The sequence below is a fragment of the Lissotriton vulgaris genome, chromosome 5, assembly GCF_964263255.1.
Source record: "Lissotriton vulgaris chromosome 5, aLisVul1.2, whole genome shotgun sequence".
Taxonomy (NCBI): domain Eukaryota; kingdom Metazoa; phylum Chordata; class Amphibia; order Caudata; family Salamandridae; genus Lissotriton; species Lissotriton vulgaris.
Window position 1 is genome coordinate 1,062,076,848 of NC_141693.1, and position 25,698 is coordinate 1,062,102,545.

The window sequence follows — 25,698 nt, forward strand, 5'->3', positions numbered from 1 at the left end:
AAGAGACTCAACTATCTCGCACAGGACATCTCCGTCTCTGCGTAATGATTGGATTTTAGCCTCTGCTGACCCAAGGCTGGCTTTAAGATGGTCTACGGAACCCTCCAGGTTTTCAGTTCTTAAATTCAATAGGTCCACCTTCTTCTCCAGGGCGTCACATGCCGCTCGAATCTCAGTCTGATTTTCCTGAGAGACTGCAAACCCCTGTTTTTGATCGCTTTTCAGCGAAAGAAGCAGTGCCTCTTTCGAGCTAGTATCTAGCCCTTCCCCTTCTTTTTTTTCGCTCTTATCGTCATCCACCAGAGAGAGGGCAGTCACTGAAGGAGATTCCTCAAGAAGGTCAACTGAGTTTAAGAGCTTAGGGCTATTGTCTTGGTTACCGGAGCCGAAGTTGGCACCGACAGTTGTGTTCTAGGGGGGCATGAGAGATTCAGAGATTTCAGGAGGAGTGGATATCACCATTAAAGGTACAGTAGAAGTTACTGAGTTAGCCATCCTAAAAGAACTGGAGGGAGAACAAAAAAGATCTTCACCAGGAACAGATTAACTACCCCACTGAGAGGATGTTCCTTGGTTTGTGACGTTCAATATCTGTGGTTGAACTTTGAAAAAAGAACGTAGAGAGGGGGTGACCTTTATAGGAGCTGCCTGTAAAAGTGCCTTAATATTTCCCTTAGTCCCTTTGAAACTCCTCCCTTTTACTTGATAATTCTGAAAGGCCGAGTCATGCCCCCCACGAGGCTCTTCTTGCTTCTTTTCCCCTCTTTTCTGTTTAGGTTTTAGTGCCGGAGTATCTTTAGAACTGTCTTTATATGTGACCAAAACGCTATTGTCTCCACCTAAGTTACAAATGGGACTCCCCAGCTGCTTCTTATGTACAGAGTTATCGCACTTTCCCTTCCTTTTTCTCCCTCTTCTAGAAACCATAGATTTAGATGAGGTCTCAGGGATTGCTGTGACAAGTGTTGGGGAACAGGCGATAATGGGAGGAGAATCCAATGCCTGAGGGCAAGAACAACAATCAGTGCCGAGAACCGGCTTGTCCCCACTCCTACCTTCAATGGCCTGATCCAGCAGGGAGAGGAGAAACTCCTACGAGCCCGGCAGCTCTCTCCCGCAAGAGGAAGGCCCCTATGCCGCTTGTACTGCCTCTGCCCAAACCGCTCCGGAGGAGACCCCGAGCCGCCGCTTTGTGACCGCGTCTCAGCTCCAGGGCAACTGATTCCCAGCGCACCGGGAGCAGAGGGGCAGAGAAGGCGTAGAAAACTCAGTCTGGTCCGGGACACATCCAGAAGAGGCCGTGGTAGGAATACCGCAAATGTAGAGATAATCTGATGACTGCTACATGTCTAGCTCCATGAATCCCTTACGTTGTGGTGGCAGGTAGGGAGAGCGCAGAGCTGGGACGTGCGCTCCGCTCAACTAGCGGGCGCCATGTTTCCCCACATCCATTTTAGGGTATAATCTTATTAAATGTTGCACCTTGCAAATTAATTTAACTTCCCTAAAGTAACTCCCATTGGTTTTCAAGTGGAAAATGATGTACTACCTATTTGCTCAAATTCAATGTATTTCATTTGTTTCAGATGCAAACTTTATATTGACTGTCCCCCACGGTCTTTCAATAACAAGCGAAAACTAAAGTCATTGGCAAAGTGGTGGCTCATCATTAAGAGTGTTTGGGCAGTGCCTCACCCTCTGCAAGTGGATACTAAGCATGATATGCATAATGTAGTTTTCAGATTACATTACTGTTCTCTTTAGCCCTGTTTTGTAAATACTTTCTGATGACACTACTGTATATAAAAAATAGGGTAGCTCGAAGAGTAAACTCACAGGCATAATATCACTATCACACTAGACTATCTTCTGACAGCAGGGCCATGTAATCAAAGAGCCGTGCCTTTACGAGTGATAACTGAATTAGCTAGTCAACTGAGTATGTATGTTCAGATGGTTGGGAAGCTTTTGCCGACTGGGTATTCGTGTGCATTTTAAAGCCTTTGGCAACCTGTGCTGTGGACAAACAACGCTGTCTGCAGTTCTCTAACGGAGTGCTGGGTTTCCTGCCCAAACAGAGCCAGCCACTTTTAATTCTGAAGAGCGACAACGGGATTGTTGGCTTTGGTAGGCTGCAACTGTCCCACAAGTGTGCACTGTATACGGACAGTGGAAACAAATATATAGGGGTGGCAGGAATAAGAAAACAGGCCTATGACCCTGCATCTTTATTATAAAACAGCAAGATGGTTGGTCAAGTTTGGCTTCTCCATGCGGTTATTCACACACAAGATGTGTTTGCCCGGCAAGTGCGATAAGTGGTGAGCTGCTAGACCTCCATTTGTCACCTCAGAGGAGAACTGTGAGTGAACTTCCTGGGCCATCTAAAACAATAGACGGTAAATAAAGATACATTCATAATAAAAAATACTCTGAAATTAGATATTCCCTCCGACAGTAAGACAAGTACAATCCCAAACCTGGACAGGAGCAGAGATATGAACTTAAATGAGTAGTTGGCCGCATTGGAGGCAGTCATTTGCCATAGACTGGCTGTTTTTGAATAGGAAACCGCTCTACAAGAGAGCAGCAGACGATGATTTATTTTGTATTTAATGTTTTATTTTAGTAGCTTTACAGTTATTTATAGATTGAACTCGATCCAAGGGGATTAGAGCGTGTTGTTTGAGCCCCAGATTTCATTACATAAAGTCAGAAAATTATTATTGTGTTTTTTTGTAGGTGCGGGGATGTTACGTGACCTGGTTCCAAAGATTCCAGTCAGCAGCTCTAGACATTAGGCCACATGCCCCCCTCATGACAATGTGATGAGCGAATTTTCCACTGGAGTGTCAAGTACAGAGTAGTTGCACAGATGTGTGCGTTTTTTTTATTCATGTGAGTAAGTTAAATTGTGGGAAGGATTGTGTACCTCAAAAGGTGGATTACACGTTTTAGAGCAGTTACCAAAACCCCAGTAAATGTCACTATTCTCTATGACTGATATTTTTATTAGTAATCTCATAAGCAAACATCACCACTGGTGTTCAATCAAATACACTGCTACAGCAACATACCTTGTGTCTAGGAAAGTAGCATTCTATTATGTGTATGGAGTTGAAGGATAGCTTTTATTATGGGGTTTTGATTAAAGTCTAATGCAGAGGTCTTCAAACTTTTGTAGGTTGAGCCCCCCCAGCAGAATTGTTTTCGATGTTGGGCCCCCCCACCACTTGACAGAAATTTCTGGAATCTAGTACACTACATAATCGACCGCCGCGTACATATAAGGGGCCATATCTATTAACTAAACTGTAGTTATCAATTACATCTTTTTAAACACTAATCTGCTGCTGCCGTGAATAGATTGCTGTTACAGTTTTTTTTAGCTATGGGACTAGGTTTGTGTAGTACTAGTAGTAGGGCAGAAAAGTACCACGCCACGGAAGAACACTATCACAGCATGGGGGATTTTAGTTTAGGATGGGCGCACCACCTTATGCTTTGGGAGGCCTACAGTCAGGAGCCACAAGTGATGACAAGAACACCATGCTGGAATGGCTGACCTGCAGGCATGATGTATTTTTTACTCATGTATGTATGTGTCTGTTTAACAGAAGACAACATCTCTGGTAAATTATTTCAAATCTGCAGGCCTGGCCGCAGGGCTGCTCTGTCTCCTCATCCTTATCATGGCCGCCCTGACTAACTAGATTTATCTTCACAGACTACGGTTGACAGTTTTACCAGCACACTCTCCCTCCTCTCTTGGCACTGGGGCCCGGCTGGGGGAGGGGGAGGAAAGGAAGGGGGTCTGTTATGGCTCACGTCATAATCCTCATTCTTCAGATGCCCACTGTCCGCTCTCATTTGTTGTAACATCATTATTTCACAGCGTGGAGCGCACCACGCATTGCAAATGATTGAGATGAGATGAGATAAGATGATAATTAACTGAGATACAGAAATCTGCAGGCGCTGGGCCGCTCGTCATCCTTTAGGTTTACATCTGCAAGAGATCTCGGGTTTCATTTAATTCTGCAGACAGTAATCTCGCAGGCCGTGGTACTTCACTTGAGGCTCAGGTATTTTCTTTAAACTACGGGTGCCTGTGTCTGATTTGCCACTAGTGTCCTTCCATTTCTGGTGCTCTACAGCAGTTTCAAGAAGTTTTTGGAGTTTTTTGTTCAAATGGCTGCAATTTCTGATATTTGAAAGTTTCCTTCGTGTTCATTGAATGCTTTTTGTTCGCGAGAAAGTGTCACTCATAGAAGTTGGAATTTCACACATAGCAATCTGAAACCTTGACAGCTATGTCAGCGCTACCTATTAACCCCCTCCTGGGATGCTGAACAGTTAGCACTTCGCAAACAAAAGCATGGGCGCATCGTGCCCAATGATTCCCCCTCCCTCCCCCCTTCAACCCTCTGTCACCTGGAGTTCTTTAATGAAGGAAATTCCCATTTGAAATGGGTGAAGACTTGCTATGAGGAGGACAACAAAGGTAACATTTTAGTGCCGAGTGCGCGTCGCGCCCCCCCCTGGGATGGTGTCGCGCCCCCCTGGGGGGGCGCGCCCCACAGTTTGAAGAACTCTGGTCTAATGGGTTTAATCTCCAACTCCACCTACTTCTCACGTAATACTTCATATTTATGATTTGGGCTTACTTTCAGATCCGTACAAGGTCCAAAAAGAGATTTCACTCGCATGTAGTATTATACTAAAGATGTGAAAAATATTACCTCAAACATTGTGATATTCATTCATAATTATTATAAAGACAATGACAGGTGTTCAAAACTCAATCAGATCTCTGGGAGCTATACAAAATAGCCTTATGTGCGTGCCATGAAAAGATAACAGCACAGGAGCAATCTGAATAGCTTCCACAAGAACAAGGCTGAAGAAATTTCCGTTGACTCTGTAAAAACAAAATCATGATGTAATGTCTAATAGTGGCACAACTCTGCACTGTTTTATCCAAGTGTCTAAGCACATGCTTAATTAATAATTAAGCAAATGATACCCTGCAGCAAGTGCATCATCCTGCTGAGCTATATAGTCGGTGTGTGCCTTTTCTACATTATCGTTCTGGCAATGCTTCGTTACTCGTTGAAACTGGGGTGTACAAGAAGTTCGCTCTGCATGTTGTGTCTTGTGGGTGCGAATCTTACTATTTGCTATACTTACATGCAGTTCGGTTACGCCATGTAAATAAAAACACAAATGAAAAGTAACCAGAATATTCTGCTCCAATCTCGAATATTAAGTACCTTTGTAATACCGAATGCTACAACTCTGCTCCAATGACTAGCCCTTAACTTGCCATGGAGTATGTTGTGTGCATCTGTTGTATGATGGTGGCCACTGCCTACCTCTGGTACAGTGTGGGCTCTGGACAAAATTGTGATCATTTCTGGCCTAGTGAGGGCATCCCTCCCATGATTATGCCCACCATTGGAATAAGGGTCGCCATGACATACTAATGGTAATTAATGCATATATTTGGTACCCTTGGTATGATCGTCCCCACCCATGTTATAATTCTTGCTCAAACCTCATGGTGGTAATTCTGACCTATTTTGGGCAACCTAGGCATGAGATGGTGATATTTTGACATACAAGGCAAAATCTATGTGTAGTAGTAGTCCACATGAGTACTTAAAAAAAGTAACACATTGTTGCTAGGGTTCTAAACCACTATTTATCAAAGATAAAAAGCCAGTATTACCAGTCTATTTTCTCATTAAAATTTGATTTTTGGACGATGAGAACTATGTATATTTTTCATAAAATGAAACGCTCACAGTTGTTGGCAAAATGTACCTATTTCCAGGCTAAAAATGTAATGTTATGGAGGGAAAACATCGATTTCCAAATGTATATTTAAATTGGATAGTACAGTGATACTTCCTGCTGTTGTCTGAGACCCTATTTTGTAAAATTGGTGGGTCCCCACTGTTTTCCGAACCGGTTAGGTCTTCGTGACCCGAGTGATAGTATTGGTGTAAAATCTGACCAGCTCTGCAGTGAAGTAGGAGGAACCGTGAGATTGTGCATTTTTAGGTCGAGCCTAGGCAGTGCATGAGTTGTCTCTTTGAGACATGCTGTATTCACTCTGTGGGCTTACAGCTGGCCCACTGCTTTTCAATTCTTTGTGTCCTTTAAAAAACTCTCATGATTGAAACTGGGCTCACAATACCTCAACTGTGTACATCCTCCACTCCACTATTGAACTGAAGTAACCTGTATGTGCTTGTTTCTTTATTGCTTGTTTATGATTAAGACCCAACACTAAACACTTACAGAGTCCCAAAGGTGAGACCTATTGGCTATGGTGATGCTTGTTTTTTCTATCTTGCCCTTCCCAATGAGTTTGTTAGTTATAACATATGACGGAGAGTCTATTTTGAAGGGGTAGAACTGACAAATAAAAGGAGGAGAAGTGCAGATAGATGCTATAAATTAAAGGGGCATATTGAAATTGCATTTTTTGAACGGCCTGCATTATCTATGACTTTTCAGCCATTCTTTAATTTATGCTGAAACTGCACCATTATGCCCTTACTGTTTCAACATTGCCCAGTAAAATTAACTCGTTGGTGCCAATTTTTCAACCTCAGGTGAGAACCCTCCCCAACAGACCATCTAGTAAGTCATGTTTGCTTGCTTCGGTCGTTTATGTGTTAATATGTTATTCACAAACGTCTGCAGAAAGAGAAGCTTAACTCGGTTCTATCTAGAAGTGCAAACAACAGAAGTACCACTGAAACCCATATGAGACACTAAAGCAAGAGAGAGCTGTATTTCCACGTATAAATGAGAGATGGATAGAAGTGAATGTGGAAAATATTATTAACAGTAGCTCCAATGTTAGTTAGCATGGCTTCAGCTGGCCAGTCTCTGCACCTATATCATTTAGAGGTGTATAATATTATGGGCGATTTTTATTCACAGGACTCCCCAACCTGAAAGTCCCATTCAAGGAAACAAATCATCAGACCCTTCCAAGCTACTCTTTGTAATTAACATCATTCTAAATCCTTGATTTCTGAGGGAAATGTAAAGTAGTTGGACATAATGACTTTTCTATATCTTCATAGAAATTAAAACTCAAGTGAATGTGATGGACATCACATTGCGAGCCCCATTGAGGCATTGAGGCATTGAGAACAGGCAGCTTGATAGTGTAACATTTTGTCGCCCTATGCCCTTGCCCCTTCGGCCACTGTGGGATCTCTTTTAGATTGTATCCATTTTCTACCAGTAAAGGCCCCCATGGAACTTAACCAAAAAAAGCATTATATTTTACACCCTTGCATAAGGCCCATGCAGACTACAATGCGAAGTTTGTCTTAGTCAAAGACATTCAGATATTCACAGGGGTCTTTTGTCTTAGAGAGGAGGGAGAGTGCTAGGCCAGGCACACTAGTTGAATTCATGATATACCGAGATATCAGTAGATTTGATTGTCTTTTTGCTCGTTCCTCTTTACTTGTACTCTTTACATCCGTACGTAGACAATACTGCATGTATCTTTCAGTACTTGAAAATACATTTTGACTCCATACATTTCAATGAGAAAGACTTTTTGGGAACAGACATGTATTGCAAATATTGCATGAAAATCTAATGATCAGAATTCGAAGGATGGAAAGATGTTGGGAGAAGTCATACAGTGACAGATGAAATCAGACAATCATATTTGAAATATTCTTGGACAGATGTAATCATGTTCATCTGTGATAGTTCTTGTATTCCAATTCAAATACAACCCCATTTATTTAATTCTTTAACAACATGAGAATCTGTTGCTAAGCAATGGTCAAACAATAATAAACAACTGAATAAACATATAAAATAATAAGATACAGAAAGATGCACAAAGGCAACAAAGAAACACCAAATAATCTAGGAAGACTTGCTGCAGACAATAGCCAGATGTACGGAAATTTGAAAACAGTTGCATACCGCAAAGATAATTTTCTTTTCTGTAAAGAACATTATTGAATGTGCAACTGAACGTACGAAAAATATATAACCAAAAAAGCCCTCAATACTTCCACGAAGATTCATTCAATGAGTTATTCACTCTTAGCTGGCAATTGTGAGTGATCTGCAGGGCAAGAGTGCGGATCCTAATTAGACCAGCTCAGCCTTTCGTCGTTCTGAGCTGGATAAATTTAGTATTATTAACCAAAGTAAGTATAACATTTGTAATTTACATTGCATAGAAATGGCAACATTTTAAATTAAGTCAAAAATACAAAGAAAATAATAATTATTACTAAATGTGATTGTTAAGTAGCCCTGGGAGAAATTGTTTTTATCCTATAAGTAAAACAAAAATCTACCAAAATGTTCGTTTTTTACACATATTCTGCATAGGGTCAGCCACATAAAAATTGTAGGAGAGGAACCCCCTTTATGTCCAGAAAGCATGCAAGATGCAAGCTCAACACACTGCTTATTTCAAAGTCACGCCGTGACTGTAGGATAACACAAACGGATGCAGAATCATCTCAATATCATTAGTCTAACTACGTAAATGAGCCCTGTCTCGGAGCCTCCTTCCAAGCTCTTTTCCAAATGGAATGCTGGCAGACTCCAGCTGCAGTGTTTTTGACTTGGCGTGGATTTCTTTAAGAGATAACGGGATTCATGCTATTAGTAATTGTTTTTCTATACTCTAGTAAAATAGGCTGGGAAGAGAATGTCTTCTGTAATTCTTAGGTGTGACCATTTACTGACACAATCTGGCCAGGAGAGTTTTCAACTTTTAACTGGGGTGTAACACACGGTACATATGATATAGGTGACATATCTCTGGCTGAAAAAACTTTGATTAGAACATCCTTAGCTCTTAGCTATGTAATCACCAGAGCTTGTAGGGTGGAAACAAAGGGAGCCTGAAAAAACTGAAAGGAAGGGAAATAGGCCCTTTGTCTATCTTGCACGCCTCTCGCAGGACAACTGAGACTACCGTTAAAAATCAGGAGGGACTCTATTACTGTTTGTATGACTGTATCTATACATGTTATGTATTTTGTTCATTGTGGATCTAGCTGGAGGGAGCAGCTGGGTGCTTTTAGGGAACCAATTTTTAATAACAAAATTGTATTGGTTTGAGATAAATACACCACTATACAAGTACATTTTATTACTTCGATTCGACCTCCCAACCCGTGTCCCTCCAGGAACCATTTTTATGGTAGGAGGAACATGTCAAGCTTAAAGTGCTGCACATGGAACGGTATTGTATGTGAGATTTGATAAGGACTCAATTGCAGAAATTGGAGAATGGACAGATCATGAAACCGGGACAGCACTAGGTAGTAAACAAATGTCTGAGATAATTTGGGTTGACCTCAAAGATAATTTTGGAAAATTATACTTCGGACACAAACACAACACCAATAACAGAGCTGGCACAATAATCACAATGGAGACAACACAGTACATTTCTTAAAACATTCTAACCAAATAATAACTTTTGCTCGGACAGGTTCTCAGGATTACCCCTCTTTCTTCCTTAAACTCTGTCACCAATAACAATGTGGCTGTTAGACAACTTTTCTACTGTTTCAGTGGGAGAGAAGCCTGCCTTGTACCCCACAAACTGTGAGCGCGCAGTCGCTCTTCAAAACTTCAGTAATATAAGAGAGGTGGTGCTCACTAAAGCAGCTTCCTCAGAGATACAGAAAATTAGAAGCAGCTGTCGGGTCGTCAAACATAAAGGTCCAAAATAATCACTTCCAGGGACATCTTCTCTTTGAAATAGAGTCCAGAATAGCGGTGTTCTCCCACTGCCAGAAAATGTAAAACATGAGGCAACAGCAGTGGGCCTGCCACTGCTGCGACCGTACCTCAGCTGCTACTCAGCTGTCCTCGCGGACACAGGACTCAACGTTCTATGCCAAGCTACCAATGCTTGTAGAAGTTCACGCAGGGATAACAATAGAATTGAGATCATAGAAATAAAAGTGTTCTTAAATAAAATAATGTAATTAGAGAAGACCAACAGTGAATTTAGATGTTGGACAACTGCTGCAACAACAAATGACAGTCATTTCATGAAGTGTAAGAACGCAGTGTGAGCCTCAGGGATCTGAAGGCTTTGAGACTTGTGTGGGAGGAATGAAGATGGGGGATTGGGTTTGTTAAGGACAATCGTGACCAGCACAGACTGTCCTGAGGTAAACCAGGGTGGGCATCTGGGGAGCAGCCTGGTTGGCCTCGTCCACATTTGCTGATCTAAAAAAACCCTGCCTGAAATTGGCTTTTATTTGACAAGGAGAAGGCGGCAAATTGTGAATGTTAAGGATGAGAATGTGGAATCGAGGCCATTTCTTTATATTCATTAATTACATTTGTACTGCACCCCACAAAGAACTGATCTGTTGCAGGATGCCGCCAGGTCAGTAACTGAGGTTGCACTTAAAATGTCTCAGGAAAGTGACCCTGGCATGGCGATTCAGTTCATGGAAGGTGGGAGAGAATTGGGACTTCACTTATGAAGTGAGTTGGATTGTGACTAAGGCTCGACAATATTTAAATTACTCATATGTCAAAAAGCATGTGTCTTTGTAAAGATGATTGGTCAGCATCTAACCTAAGACAATGGCAGGATGGAGTCTGATCGTGATCTGAAGTCAAATGATCACCCACTCTTCAGGTTGGATGTACATGTCCATTAAGATTTAAGAGGCAACATATGCCCTAAAGGCCACGTCATCTTTAGTAGCAGCTTATGAACGTTTTTAGTGGCTCTCCTAGCCTGCCCATAAGACATGCATGTTTGCACCCCCAAGACAACACATTATCTCCTCTGTAGTGCCTTTTAAAATCTTTGGCTCTGTATTTGTTAGTTCCCATGGGCCAGGAAGTCCTTGTTGATATAAATAATATAGTCAAAGAGCCAGCAATTTACACAGAGCATCGCTCAAATTGTTTTCTAATGTTGCTTACATTCTGGTTAGATAAATAAACGTGGGTTTCTTTGGTTAACCAGACACATTAAATTAGTCATGTCCTATGGATTCACACATTTTGATTTTAACTTAAAAAAATTGTTAGCTACTAGCCCACCCATGTTGACAATGTGATGTCCATTTCTGTCACCCCAACGCGATTCTTAAAAAAAAAAAGGCAACAATTGAGTCCAGTTATCATCTAGGAAATCTTGTAGATGATCATCTACCCATGAAAGTATCATTTTACAAATGGCACAAAAACATCCAAAAAGCGAGTTTTTTTGTGACAAAATACACTACTGGATTCAATTAAATAACTTTCGCCCTTCAACATCCCTTCCTGCGGCACTTGCTTAAAGTTCCCTTTGTGGACCTAGGCCTAAGAGCTCTAGTCTGAATAGCAACAAAGAACAATCCCCACAAAATCATATCCAAAACAGTTTGGAAATTGTTTAAATTGTATACTGCACAGACATCATCACTAATAATGCCACTTGAATTCAAGCTGGTAGCAGCAAAATTCCCATAGACTACAACAACACATTACAATTAGACCAAGATCCACAACAAAATGAACAATTAGATGGTAACTGAGGCACTCCACCAAGGAGTAACTGTTAGAAATCCTAAGGAAGGTACAAACTCACAAGACCAAGAAACTAGCTCAAAACCAAAAATATTTAATCAACATCTATGAAAATATTATGCTAGGCATGTGACCCAAACTTAAAGCACTGAGAAGCAGACTTCAGTCTCCTTAAATGATGGCAAGTAAATTAACTTAAATCCCATGTTACGTTACGCTTTCAGCAAGATCCAAGTAATGGCTCCACCCACCATAGTCCATGACAGTCAGCCCTCGAATCACTTAGCGAATGTCACTGCTGGACGATCAAGAGCAGATTTCAATTATGACACTGTCAATCAACCTTATCCGGCAAAACTCCATATCAATATCCGCCCTACAGAAACCATAAACCTGCCAGAGTCCTTGTTGGAGCTACGAGCGGAAATACAAAGAACAAACTGAGCACCAAAAGAACCCTGCTATCCCACCAACAAACCAAAAACTGATCATAGGAGTCCCATTTGGCAGAATACATACCAATGATGCTGTCTAGACTCAATTTTTATCAGTAACAGGCCAGGAGGACCAGCTCACCCCAAGGGTATATATAAAGCACTGAAATAGTCTCCATAATGAAAATACACACAACAAAAACAAAAGGACCTCAGACACGCATTGCAAGAGGCAATAGCTGAAAAACATCTAGGCTGGAACAATAGTGAAGTCTGACATAGGGCCAAACCCAGTTCAGACTTGTAACAGACAGAAACCCTGTGGTTCAGAATAAATCAATCACGATGAGCAATTGTGGTGAACAGGAAAAACCATAAGAACGTCATACCATCATGATCATTTTTTTTAACTTATCATCAGACTAATTTACATGGCACAAACCAGAACTGCAATTTCAATTGAGCATTGAGATGGGAGATATTTGCATTATTCTACAAAATGGAGAGGCAAGTCACTTAACACCAGCAATCGGCAGATCCAAGACTGCAAACCTAAATGAATGGACTGCCAATTCAGCACTATAACATATAGACCTCAATGAAATATGTCATCATGGGTAATCCACAAAACCTTGAAGCATACGCATAATGCGACGTAAACCATAACGTATGCTGGTGAGTTTTAGAATAGCTACAGTGTAATTACAAAAACTTTGGCCACCAGGACCTCAATCAAGAAAAGGAAATCTAAAACTGAGAAAATTCAGCAAACTAGAGAAAGAGAAAATAGTTAGCAAACTTCAGCCAGGAGAAAATGGTGTGGCACCAAAAGATCACTAACCGGCCAAACTAGCGAAAGCCAACGGAAAATGTATTATATATTTTAAAAATATGAAATCACTGTCTTTGAACAAGTGAAAGTTTACACACCTTCACAACAGCTGACAGGAGACCAAATCTCATTCCTTTTGAACACAACTGAGTACATAGATAAACTGACATCCAGTCAACAGTAGTACCTGCCATGATGATACCATCATTAAAATCTGCTCCACTCCGCATAGACATCTGTCCACCAACATTTGAATCTTCAGGTATTAATCATCCATACAAGAATATGACTAGTCAGATCCTTCATTAATCAGATAAACACCCTCAGGCCTGAATTAGCTAGAATCTTAAATGCCTTTTACACCATTAGAAGGTCTCAGATCACCTCGGGTAGGCACTATTTACTGGTCTCTCCACAGAAAAAACAAAAAATGCGGATGCCAAAAACATACACAGTTCCGGGCCTATCTCAAATCTTCTCATAAAGACAAAAGTTGTGGAATGAAAGATAATCTCTGCTACACTACGAGATGATGGTCCTGCCAAAACTCTTGTCCATGCTCTTGGCAGGAGTGATTACCTCCCTTGTACACCTAGAACAATCATAGTTTATGCCCTACAGAGGAACTAGACTAAATCTCCAGAGGTTTTTTGGTGTCCTCCACTTGACCGAGCAGGAACCAGGAGAGCAATCAGCCCTTCTGTCCCTAGACCCCAGAATGGCATTTGACAGTGTGGAATGGAACTACCTTTTCGCGGGACTTGGAGCAGCTGGGTATGGACCCCAAGTTCACATGGTGGGTTAGAATTCTCTACCAGCAGCCATTGGTTAGTGTACGGGTCAATGCCACGGTGTCTCAGGTGTTTCCCTTGCAGAGGGGGATAAGACAGGGCTGTCCACTGTCCCCTATTTTGGGAAGAACAGATATCTCTGTATTCGGATGTTATCCTTCTAGACGTTAGGAAACTGCGACAATCGGTAGACCGAATGTTACAGATACTTCGCATATACGGAGAATACTCTGGATACCATATCAACTGGGACAAGTTGCTGCTTTTTCCCTTGGCGGGTGGGATACCCAGGCAAACAACCAGGAGTGTAGTGCTCATCGTAGAGCAAGGCTTTAAATACCTTGGGATCCACATAACAAAGGATGCCCAAGAGTTCTATCAGAAGAATCTAGGCCATCAACTAGATAGACATATAACAGATGCCAAACACTGGCATACCCTACCCTTAGCCATGATGGGCCAGACAGCGATATTCAAAATTATGGCTCTTCCCCGACTATTGTATACTCTGCAGAACACATCATTCGAGAGGTACCCTTCCTTCTTCCAAAGGGTGAATTCGGAACTCGGAGCGCTACTGTGGTGAGGATCTGTGCCGCAGATAGAATTAGGCAAACTGCAAATGAGGGGAGACTGGCGATACCAGATATTCGCAGCTGCTACTGGGCTGCCCTGTTGGTCACAATCAATGGATGGATGGATTTTCAGAGAGGGGATCAAACCAACTTACAGGGTAGATAGACTGGCCATAGGCAGGAAAGGGCCCCGGGCAATAATATACACCAGGTGAGCTGGGATGAACCTTCAAACTCATACCAGAACAGTAGTAAGAGCATGGCATGCAGCGACAAAATATCTTACAGGGATGACGCCCCTCTGGGCGGGCGACCGCCCGAAAGGAATATGCGACCTGGGGGCTTTACCAATTTGGATCTATTGACCCTGGAGACTCTGGGGGATTTATGGAGAGGACAGGCTTATATAATGTTAACAACCCTACAAACGGAATATGAAATGGGGAGTGGGAAGTGGCTTAGATACACCCAGTTAGGACACACCTTACATAAATATATTAGTAAGGGGGAGACCCTAGTGGAAGTCTCTACATTGGAAGACGGGATACTTACAGAACAGCTACAGGATAAAACTACCTCTGTGCTGTATAAAAAGATAACCAAAAAGGCTCCAGACACCTTGGGCACACTGAGAAGTACCTGGGAACGTGATTTGGGCCCCCTGGAGGAGGAGGAATGGGCGGAGGAGCTCAAAAGTCCAAGAGAAGTGGTAATTCGAACAAGGTTTCAATTGATACAACTAAAAACTCTTCATTGAGTATATTATCCCATATCAGTGCTGCACAAAATGAGACACTGTGACAACACACTTTGCCACAGAGGGTGCGAGTCAGACGGGTCCTTCTATCATTTACTATGGGAATGCCCAATCCTCCATGCATACTGGCTGAAAATAGCAGAGGCGATGGCAGCAACAATAGGCTTAGCGGTACAAGTGGAGCCAAAATGGTTCCTATTGCTGACCGCAGGAGAAGAAGACTGGCCAAGACATGTAAGACAATAGCTGGCTTTAGCAGCAATGGTTGCAAAAAGGAATGTTGCATAGAAATGGGAGGTAATCACCACTCCGACAGTAGAAGAATAGACAAATGATTTAGATTGGGGTTGGCAAGTGGAGCGCACGACATACAAGAGTAGATGGTGCCCCAAGAAATGGAAAAATATACGGGGGCCTTGCAAGCATACAGAGGCTATAGGGAGGGCACGGTATTTTAAAGGTTCGTTATTATTCAATAATGCTGTAAGTAACGTCATTATACAGCAGCACTTAACAAATGTTAAATCAAAGGGAATGATGATACAATATAACTGTTCCCAGTATTTACAATTCAGTGTGCATGCACCAATAAAAAAAAAGAGTTTAAAATAAATATATTTTACACAACCGTCCACTAGCAAAACACACAGTTGCCCACATGATGCTAATTTAGATCATCCGTTTATTTATCTTATTTATTTTTAGGATTTCTGTTGGCAGGGCACGGTCACCCTAGCGGAATCTTCTGGTACTGCCAACTGATGTCATTAGAAAACAAGATCTAAGGATTAAAGTTTGTTGAAGAGTGATGTTTTAATGGCTTTCATGTAGGTAAGTGGTGGATACAATGGATGGTGGGTGGAATTTTATTCCAGGGTAGGGCACCTTGTACCTAAAAAACACGACTGCCCCATCTAGTAAGTTTTATTGGCTGTATCACTGAATTGCTATGGAACAGGAGTAAATGGTTTTGGGTGGAGAATACTTTATTTTTTTCAGTCCAAAGATTTGCGGATTGGCTGTAGCAGATTTTATGCAGTAGGGAGCATGATTTAAATAATATATGTTTACGTATCGGCGAGGCAGTGGAGTTGCTTGAGCAAATGGGACAGCGAGTCAGATTTCTTTAGGTTGAAAATGACTTTTTTTTTTTTAAATGTATTCTTTGTATTTTTTTTAGGGAGACCAACGTATACGGAGTGTCTATAATCTAATCTCGAATGCACAAATGTATTAGTCAGGGTAGCTTTGTCTGAGAAAGACAGACACGGGATGACGCTTCGAAGAAGCCTGATTTGGTAAGGGCAGGTCTGTGTGACTCGTTATTTAAGCATCCATGTTCAGGTTGGAATCATAAATAATGCTCAGAGTGTGTACTGAGGTAACTCGTCGTGGATAATCTCCAAGAGAGAAGGCTAGTGTGAATTATCCTATTTGTTAATGGGACTTAAAGATGGAAAAAATACTGATTTACCTCACTTTAATTTAAGAAAATTGTCATTCTTCCTTCTGATGGTACGCATGGTCGATTGAACCCTAAAATTCTCATGATGTGTTTCATTTTGTAAATTATCAACCGTGTGTCATCTGCCTATAAATAGGATGTTTCTTTTACGAGGTTTAGAACCACTGTAAAAGGCTGACCATAAAGGGTAAAAAGCAGATGTGATAATGAGGAGCACTGAGGGAAACTACCTGGCAACTGATTGTGGGTGGATTATAATTTTCCCAAGTGAATTGTTTGGGATCTCTCTGTACTAAAAATTTCTAACCAATTAAGTGCATTCAGCTATCGAGTTAGCAGTTTTGTGGTCAATTTTGAATAAGGACGCAGAACGGTCAAGTATGATCAGCCCTGAACCACTAGCATTTGCAATCATTCTTCGATCGTCAACTGCTGAGTTTAAAACTGTCTGTCAAGAAGCTTGGTCTAAAATTGCTTCAGTCTTAAAGAGAAGTTGATTAGCCTCCGTGAAGGCCTACAGTTTCATAGGTACCACTTTTCCAACAATCTTAGTCACTAAACGAGGTTAGGGGGGAAAAGGCCTATAGTTCACAGGGTATGTTGGGTCAAGATGGGATTTCTTTAAGATTGGGTGAACTATTTCTCTCTGGAGATTAGGTGGGACCATGCCTATGTTAAGTGGAGCATTTATTATTTTGGTGATCATAAGACCAAATGTATTGCATAATGATTTGAGGACTACTGCTGGGCAGGTGTCACAGGGTGCCCAAAGGCTTTCTGGATTTTATTACATCAAGACCTTCTCTTGACAGGGGAGTGTAGGTAGAGACACTTGGTGTGGTCGGCGGAATCAGATTAGCCTGTTTGGATTCATTTTCACTTTTAAAGTATGTTTAACTTTAAATTAGTCCATAGAGACTTGTGAAATTTCTATGTCAGCTTTATTAGAGGAGTATATAGATTATCTATTGCATGAAATAGGATATGGATATTTTTATTAGTGAGTAGTAGTTTGTTTAAGTAATATGTTTGTTGAGCTTTTCTGATCATGGGATTGCTTTTTGCTTCTATATTTGATCAATTATTTTGTCATTCGGTGTGTACTTTTTACTCTATGATCTTTCTGGTTGGTTTATGAATTTTTTTTATTATGTGACCAGCCAGAATATTGACATTTTGTGCACTTTACCACTACTGACCAGTGCTGAAGTGTGTTTGCTCACTCTCTAAAACATGGCAAAATTGCATTGCACCCAATTGGCACATTTAATTTGCTTGCGAGTCCCTAGTAAAGTGGTACTACATGTACACAGGGACTGTAAATTAAACTGAAGTTTTAAACTGCCATTTCGGCCTGGCAAAATAAACCTTTTGCCATACCTAAACCTTCCTTTTTAATTCATATAATTCACTCATAGGGAAGGCCCTATAAAGCCCATAGGGCAGGGTGCAGAGTATTTAAAAAGTTGGACATGTACTTTTTTTTTCTTTTTACATATCCTAGTAGTAAAATAAAAATAAATTCATTTTTCATTACTTCAAGACCAACCTCGCCCATAGGATAACATTGGGTTACCTTATTACATTTAAGAAGTGATAACTTTCCATTAGGAGCAGGTAGGATTATAGTTTGGGGTCTAAAGAATTGCAATTTAAAACCCTCTAAAAATGGTAAAGTTGGATTTTAAGTCACAATTCTGAAAATGTCACTTTCAGAAAGTTAGCATTTTCTTGGCCTAACCACTTGGTGCCTGAGTCTGTATCCTGAGTCAAATGACTAGGTGTAGCTTTAGTTAGCTTTGTATATTGAGCACAGACAGTGAGACAAAGGGGTAAGAGATGTTGCCAGGATGGGCCATCTGACTTGAAAAGGGGAGGAGCGGTCACCTACAACACTTAAACATCACAAAGGATCTGCCTCAGCACATTCACAAAGGGTTTCACACCAGGGCCGGAATGGTATTACCAGGCATTGGGCATTTCCCCGGGAGGCTGAAAGTGTGGGGGCCAGTGATTCATCAGAGGGGGCTGGTTTTGCAGTGGTGCTGCAATGTCAGCCCCAATAACAAAAGCAGCAGTGTTTCACACTTGCACGTCCCCCTTATACCCCCCTTTCAAGGGAGCTGGTCGGATAAACGCCAGGGCTGCTTTGGGTTTTCAGTCCGGCCTGTTTCACATTAGTCTTTTGTACCCCCAGACACGCTAGGGCCTGGGCAGGGAGACAGGAAATTCCAAACTCCTACTTCAAGGCTAGCACCAAGTATAAATATTGGACCCTTAGACCCAACTTTTCAGTACACCCTTGGACCTGTGGAAGACTCGGAAGGACTGCTGTGCTGCTCTGCTGCAAAAGAACTGCTACTCTGCTGCCCTGCTCCTCTGCTGCCTCATTGAAAATGGCTGGACCTCTATTTTGAACCCATGACCACCAGAGTGACTCCAATTTCAGCAGAAGCCTTAAAACAAAGATTTTAAATTTGATCATCATGGTACAGAGACCATGCATGACAAGGATAACACTGGATGAGACTAATAGAAATAGCATTTCTCTTTTAAAGTTTATTTGCCCTATTTCTGGTGATTGATACACAGTATTCACTTGATGCTTAATTGCTTGTATTGTTGGGTGTTATTCGATACTCAATCCTGATATTTTGTAAGGTGTTGTAGGGCCACATTTGTGCTACATAAATAAACTGAGCTTTGGTCAACAAGGTCAATTTAGATCAAAATAATTTATAAAGACCTCACTGAAAGGAGAAGTCGATCCTCTCTCCCAGCCACGGCCTTGCAAAGATGAATTGTCAAAGCACACAATTGATTTCTTCCAGTCTTCTCCATACTCCCCTTCTTACTTACTTATTCCCATATTTTCCATTTGGAGCTTTAAAACCATATAAATAAAAGCAATAAAATGAGTTCATAATGCATATTCACAGAAATAAGTTTTTGTCAAAGCTTTACAGTCAAATGCAAAAATCCTGGAAAACGTAGCTCATTGTTTTAGCACATTCTTCCCTATCATTCTCCAAGATTTATTATTAGATTTTGATTTAGACTGGATAATTTGTGATATGAGAAAATATGCCACTGCTTAAAAAAATTCTGCAAACTTTAGAAAAACAGACTACTGAATTTTATAGGATACTTTTCATATACATTGGGGTTGACACACTGAGAACGCCTCAATCTCAATGAATCTGAACCCACACTAGCTGCATATTTTGTTTTTAATCAGTCAGTCACACAGTTGACATAAAATAACTAGATAATCTGTCAAAGACTATAATTTATGTCGAGTTCCTTTCTAAAAATGTCTCATGGCTGGTTGGCGGGGGCTTCTCTGCATCTTCGAGACCACAAAATTCATTTCTTTCAGACTTGTTTCCCTTCTGTCAGCAATCTCTTTTTTTTTCACTCTTCCGCCTGGAAAAATGCTCTCCGTTCCAGGAGGCACTGAATTAATACAAACTAGACTCTGTGCCAACAGTTTTGGGGAAGATTCAGTTTCTTTGGCTTACTTCGTTACTTGCTGATGCCCAAAAAACTCAGCGAAAACTGCAGAATCTTTTTCTCTTTTTTTTAACAAACTTAACCCGGATTTTGAATAATGCTTAATCGGAAAAAATCAAGTTTCAGATCGTGTCCAGGATCTCTGGGAGTGTTTGGTGATTCCACTGGCTTCGCGGATTCCCATACCTAAAATATCAAGCACCCTTTTTCGTAGAAAGTGCTGTGCATCATCTGGAGTTGTAAAATTTTCCAAGAGAAGCCAATGCGAAATCCGTAATATCAGGATAGCATCGGGCATGAAATAGCACTGCCGAATAACTGCTTTATGCCTGCCTGAAATTTCATTATTCCTTGCGTGTAATTGTATGTCCTATTCCTTCTCAATTGGGGAGGCTAATGAAAGGAAGGGAGATTGTTGCTTCCGGCTTGTCCCTCACTTCTCCATTGCTCCCCATCTGTCCCCAAGCCTTCAAGATGATCTTTGCCCCATCACCTCTATTGTAAGTATGGTCCATGACGCCCTATTTGTAATAATTCTCTAGTAGAAAACAAAATCTCTAGATCAGGGGCTGTATTACATACAGTTCCCTGGGGCGCAACGGGGTTTGCGCCCTCTTTGCGCGCCCCTCGGGCACTTTTATATTACAGAAAGGGCAGCTGATGCCTGAGCAGCCCCTTCTGGAATACCAATAGCGCTGGCGTATATAGAGCGTCAGCGCTATCTTCAAGCGGGAGTTCCCTCATTTGCATGGGAGCGTGCCAATCCAAATTAGAGAATCCCTTTGCCTCTGTGCCCGCGCTGTATTACAGACACCGGCTCAGAGGCAAAGAAGCACTCAAGAGACACACTAACAGTGCACATTATATAAGGTGGTGCACTGTCAGTGCGCCCCTGAGAGCAGCCCTCTGAAGGGAGGAATGGGTGTACTATGGACCCCCCCCAATCATCCCCTTGCAGCAAGGGGATCTCTATCCGCTTTAAAGTTGAGGCGGGTTGCCACCTGCACAGTGAAACACAAACCAGCTTCAAAGCAGCTGCTCTGAATTTCACGTGAGTGCGCTGCCACCCCGGGAAGCACGATTTCGCAGCTGCCTTGGGGGCAGTGCATTCCCCATAATGCGGCACACTGTCCTTAATTGGGCCGGGGACCCCTTTTAAAGGTGCCCCCAGCATAAAGAAGTAAAGTGTGCCACATGTATAATAATGCCCATGGTCTCCTTCAGATCAGAAACACAATCTCCACCATTGGCCAAGATGGCACCTTCAAACCCAGGCCAATATTACGCAAACCATGCCAGGTGAGGTCTTTCACAGCAACCAGAACATGGATCAAGCCACATCCAGGCTCAATATAGAGCTTCACCTTCAGAACTCACCATCAACCCAGATGGGTGCTGAGACAACAACACGTCACTTTCCCAAATGTGTTCTGGATCCTTTCAGGTGCAGGGTCCTCCTCCCCTCCCCCATAGGAAAGCTTACTGGTAGTATTGCCCAGTGTTACCATAGCACAGATTTATTTCAAGAAACGCTCCTATTGTATGCAAACAATGACAACAGTCATGAAATGGGATTATGAAGACATTTTTGGCAAAGCTGACAAAAAATGGTAGAAGCTTAAACAATAAAACAGCAACATGGGGAGTAGGATGCACACAGACAACTTTAACCAATATGTTCTCATGCACTTTACTGCAGTATCAGTTTGCCACATGTGACCCAGTCATGGAAGTCAATTCACCTCGACTCTGCTGCCTGTTGACCATGCCACCCAGAGTCCATCGCCGGTCCAGGCGCCGCAGGTGAGCTTTGCGTCTCTTAGTAACTGATGGGAAACATGGATGAAAACAAAGAAAAAGAAAGGAAGATGACGGGGAGATGAGAACAAAAAATAACCATGAAAATTACATGGAAGACAACCATGGCGCTAACTGATTACATGGAATGCAAAAAAAGTGATAGGTATTAGCCAAATGGAGGAAACAGGTGAACCTTTTGAGATCTGGATGCAAGTACAGAAGAATCGCGGTCTTCTCTTTGAAAACAAAGAAGTATACCCTTTTATTGCAAGCTCTCGATGTTTTGGAACAAAATGTCCTAATTTAGCACACATGATCTACAGAGTGGACAGATCATGTGTTCGTTCATGGGGCCAAATAAATGAAAGCTCTCCCTCTATTTCTTTTTAAATTTATGAACAAACGTGCAAGGAGCTGCCAAGTGTTTTGCAAACCAAATGTTTGACTTCCAAATATAAACTACATTGAGTAACTCTCAAACCACGAGGTCCACACAGTCTTAGTGTCTCTACTTGGTCTCGAAGCCTCTTCGGCTGATACTGGTATGCAGAACGAGGAACTGGCTGAATGCATCACTACAATGAAGACAATCACTGTCCTGAATGAGAATCACCTCTAAAGGGGACTGCTAATTAAGGCCATCACAAGGAGACTCAAACATACAAATGGGAAGTCTAGAATCATTGCTTCTCACTGTTGTCATGTTTATAGTGCACTGGGGCCACTTTTGTGACCTTGAAAAGTTCTTTTTTGAACTTGTAAGGTAAAGGTGTTGGCTAGTGACACCTAAATGTCAAGAGTTGGGGTATTTGTGTGGGAGGAGAATAGTGGTGTTCCAGTCATGTTGAAGCATAGTGCTTGAAGGGTGGTTGGAAATAGTGTTGAGCGATGCTCAGTGGGCAAAGAATTGTGCGAGAGCAGACAGGCACAGCAGGAAGGTATGTGTGGGTAAATGACAGCACATGAGTGTAAAAGTGTGTGGGTGAAAAGTGGTTGGCCATGTGGTCAGAAAGACACACCGATCTTGGTGCAGTGAACAAGATGTACAGATAAGGACTTTGCTAAGATAGGGTGCAGCGGACAGTGATCCTTCCTCAGAGCGAATTCTAGTAATAGCTGAGTTTTGGGAAACAGCTATATCAAGAGAGCAGTTACGAAGGCAATGTGATTGTGATTATTCCTTAAGCCGGTCAGAAGGGATTTCAAATGTTTCGCAAAAAAGGCAAAGAATGCTAAGCCTTTGTGTCAAAATGTGTTGAATTTTCGGGTTTGAAGTTCGAGTAAAAGGCAAGAAATGGCTCAGTGGTGCAAAGTTCACCAACGGATGTTCAGGTCAATGCCATCCATCTAAGACTAGGTAGATGGTACATAGGGCCTTGAAGGAGACTCCCCTGGCTCGAAGGCAGTGTAGATTAGGCAAAGCTTGAGATTTAATGCTCCAAAGTTGAAGATGATATGAAAGCCACACCACTATATTTTGCACCTAATGGTACTTACATAGATGGTATTTTGGTACATCCCAATAATGTTTCTTTGTGTACCTCAAATATGATTTTCGAATCCAATAGTGGCTTGCCCCAGATGGGCAAATGTAGAAGATTCACCTGTGTTAGACAATGAAAGAAAGATTTGGCAGCCGGGTCAACTTGGGCTCCGATTAATAGAATATACATCTAAAGAGACTCAAACACTTCTTAATATTTCTAGTCATCCACTCAATGACTGAGAAAGAATGAATCTAAATTCTGAAATCAGAAGCTCTATTTGTGGTTCTATTATGAAACTTGTGTTTGTTGCCAAGGTCAATGTAGCAGATCAGACTGAATGACTACAGCCGTTAAGGGAAAGCCTGTGGGGAGCCCGTTGTCAGAGATGGAACTGGAGATAAGGAAGGTGGCGTGCAGGTGAAGCGGAGAGTGTTGAAATGAAAGATGAAGATGAAGGCAAATCCAAGGCCCTGTCTTGAATGTTAAAAACACAAGTTTGGGAAGGAGGGTGGGGTGATTAAGCAGGCTAAAACTACTGAGATGTGGGTAGCTGCATTCGTATCCACATGGGTCTTGAGGTCATGCAAGTTGGTACTGGTGATGACTCATTCCTGCTCATATGTTGAGAAAGCAGACTTGGCCTTCGACCAGAAGGTTGAGGGTTTGAATGTTACTGTCAAACCGGTTCCAGGATGTTTGTTTCCAGTCCAGGGAAGACCTGGCTTCGCAGTTTGGGTTGGACTGTTCCCACGAGGAACAGGGTCAAGGGGCCTGAACTGGAGTGGCGCAGTGAGCTAAAGAACGATGATGGATTCAACCCAGATCTGTGACTGAGGACGAGTGCCTGAAAAGTTTCAGCACTCTGCCCATTATCAAAATCAAAAGATGGTCAGGCAAGATACTTTGGCATCAAATGCTGCAAAATGGACCACTTTAGCTTTTTTTTAACATTTGCTTGTTTACAAAACAGACAGATACCGCTCTGGCCCCCTCAGAGCCCCTGTTCTGAAGACATGTAACTGTAAAGAGTTCTTGCTGCTAATGGTATAGCCTTGCAAGTTTAAAAAGCATGAGTGAAAGCTGTAGGTAACAGGATTTCCAAACATTAGGGTTTACATGTTAGTGGGCGGACCAAGTCATGCTTAATTTGTAAACAAATAAGTGCCTGGACCCTTGTCAGGAGGACATTGCAGCTTGCACAAATCATTGCCCGTGCTGCCAAAGATAGTGCCAGCACAACTTCTAACCATCAATCTTCTAAAAGTGTGCCAATTCCGACTATTCCAGCCCCCAAAGCTATTAGAATGGCATGGGTGAAAGGTAATGGTCATTTTAAATATTTATATTGAATTCATAAACTGCTGCTGTTTACATTTGAAAATTAGACAAACAGTGCCACCATGTGGCAGACATTCACAAGCACAGGTGTTGACAAGTAAGTGCAGGTGCCCAGCACCGGAAACCATCGCTTCAAATTAGACACTGGGACCAAGGAGACCTGTTCTGGGCTCGGGTCAAATGCCTGGCTCTCTTTGAACATCATATCAAACACTCTGGCCACTTCACTGCTCTGCTGTGTAAAAAACACATTGGCCTGCTTAATGAAGGAGAGCTGGTGTGTTAAAGTTTGGGCATAATTCAAACACAAAGGTGTTGTTCTCACTTTCCACTGAAATTACAGTTTATAATAAATGCAGAAAGAGAAATTAAAATTATAATCAACAGCAAGTCAAGTTTACTTCTCAGATCCATCTACTGAGGGCTGGTAACTTGACAGCAAGTCGAATTGAATTTAGGGTGACCAGATTTTCCCTGACAGTCACTGTTTTCAGAGGACTGTCCTGGTGTTCCAACGCTTTCATTAATTTTGGCTACATCTCTCGGTTTTTGGGACAAAGGCCAGGTCATCCTGTGAAGCAGGATTGAAAGGTATCTTCCCCTTTCACAGGGGCCTCTGAAGTCCAAAAAAACGTATTGTTTTTAGCCAAGCAGCACAGGAGGAGGCTCGTGTCTGCATCCAGCAGAGACAGAGTGGGGAGCAGGGGGCGGCAGGGGGGCGGTCTTGCGATTGCTAAGGGTATGTAGCCATGTAAACGTGTGTGTATATGTATATATATATATATATAAATACACACACACACAGGCACGCAGTCCTACTTTTATATCTGACCTTTCCTGGTTTTTAACCTCTTCGCTGCTGATGACGAGCTCAGCTCGTCATCAGCCACGGTGGCCGTGTGTGGATGACGAGCTGAGCTCGTCATGTAACGCGGCTTTTTAAAATTTGTCGCACACAGCGGGAAAAGCCGCCGCAGCGATGCGGTTAATTCTCCAAATCCGGTCACGCTAATTGAATTGCAGTATCTGCGACTTCACTCTTATTGATAACGCATGTTCTCTCCTCTACTTGTTCCTTAGGAAATAGGTTTGTTTTAGTCCTGGGATACCATGGAGAACCAGAATGATGCACTTTAATGTCGTTTGC

At 42.0% G+C, this 25,698-nt stretch overlaps 1 protein-coding gene across 4 annotated transcripts in view; it reads right to left on the minus strand.

The window, feature by feature from the left end:
* SH3PXD2A (SH3 and PX domains 2A) overlaps window positions 1-25,698 on the minus strand; it is an 842,113-nt gene that overhangs the window by 61,552 nt on the left and 754,863 nt on the right. For all 4 annotated transcript variants that reach the window (XM_086922729.1, XM_086922728.1, XM_086922730.1 and 1 more), the window contains one exon: window positions 21,669-21,752. In XM_086922729.1, the coding sequence (XP_086778855.1) occupies window positions 21,669-21,752 (84 nt within the window). The remainder of the gene's footprint in view (window positions 1-21,668; window positions 21,753-25,698) is intronic.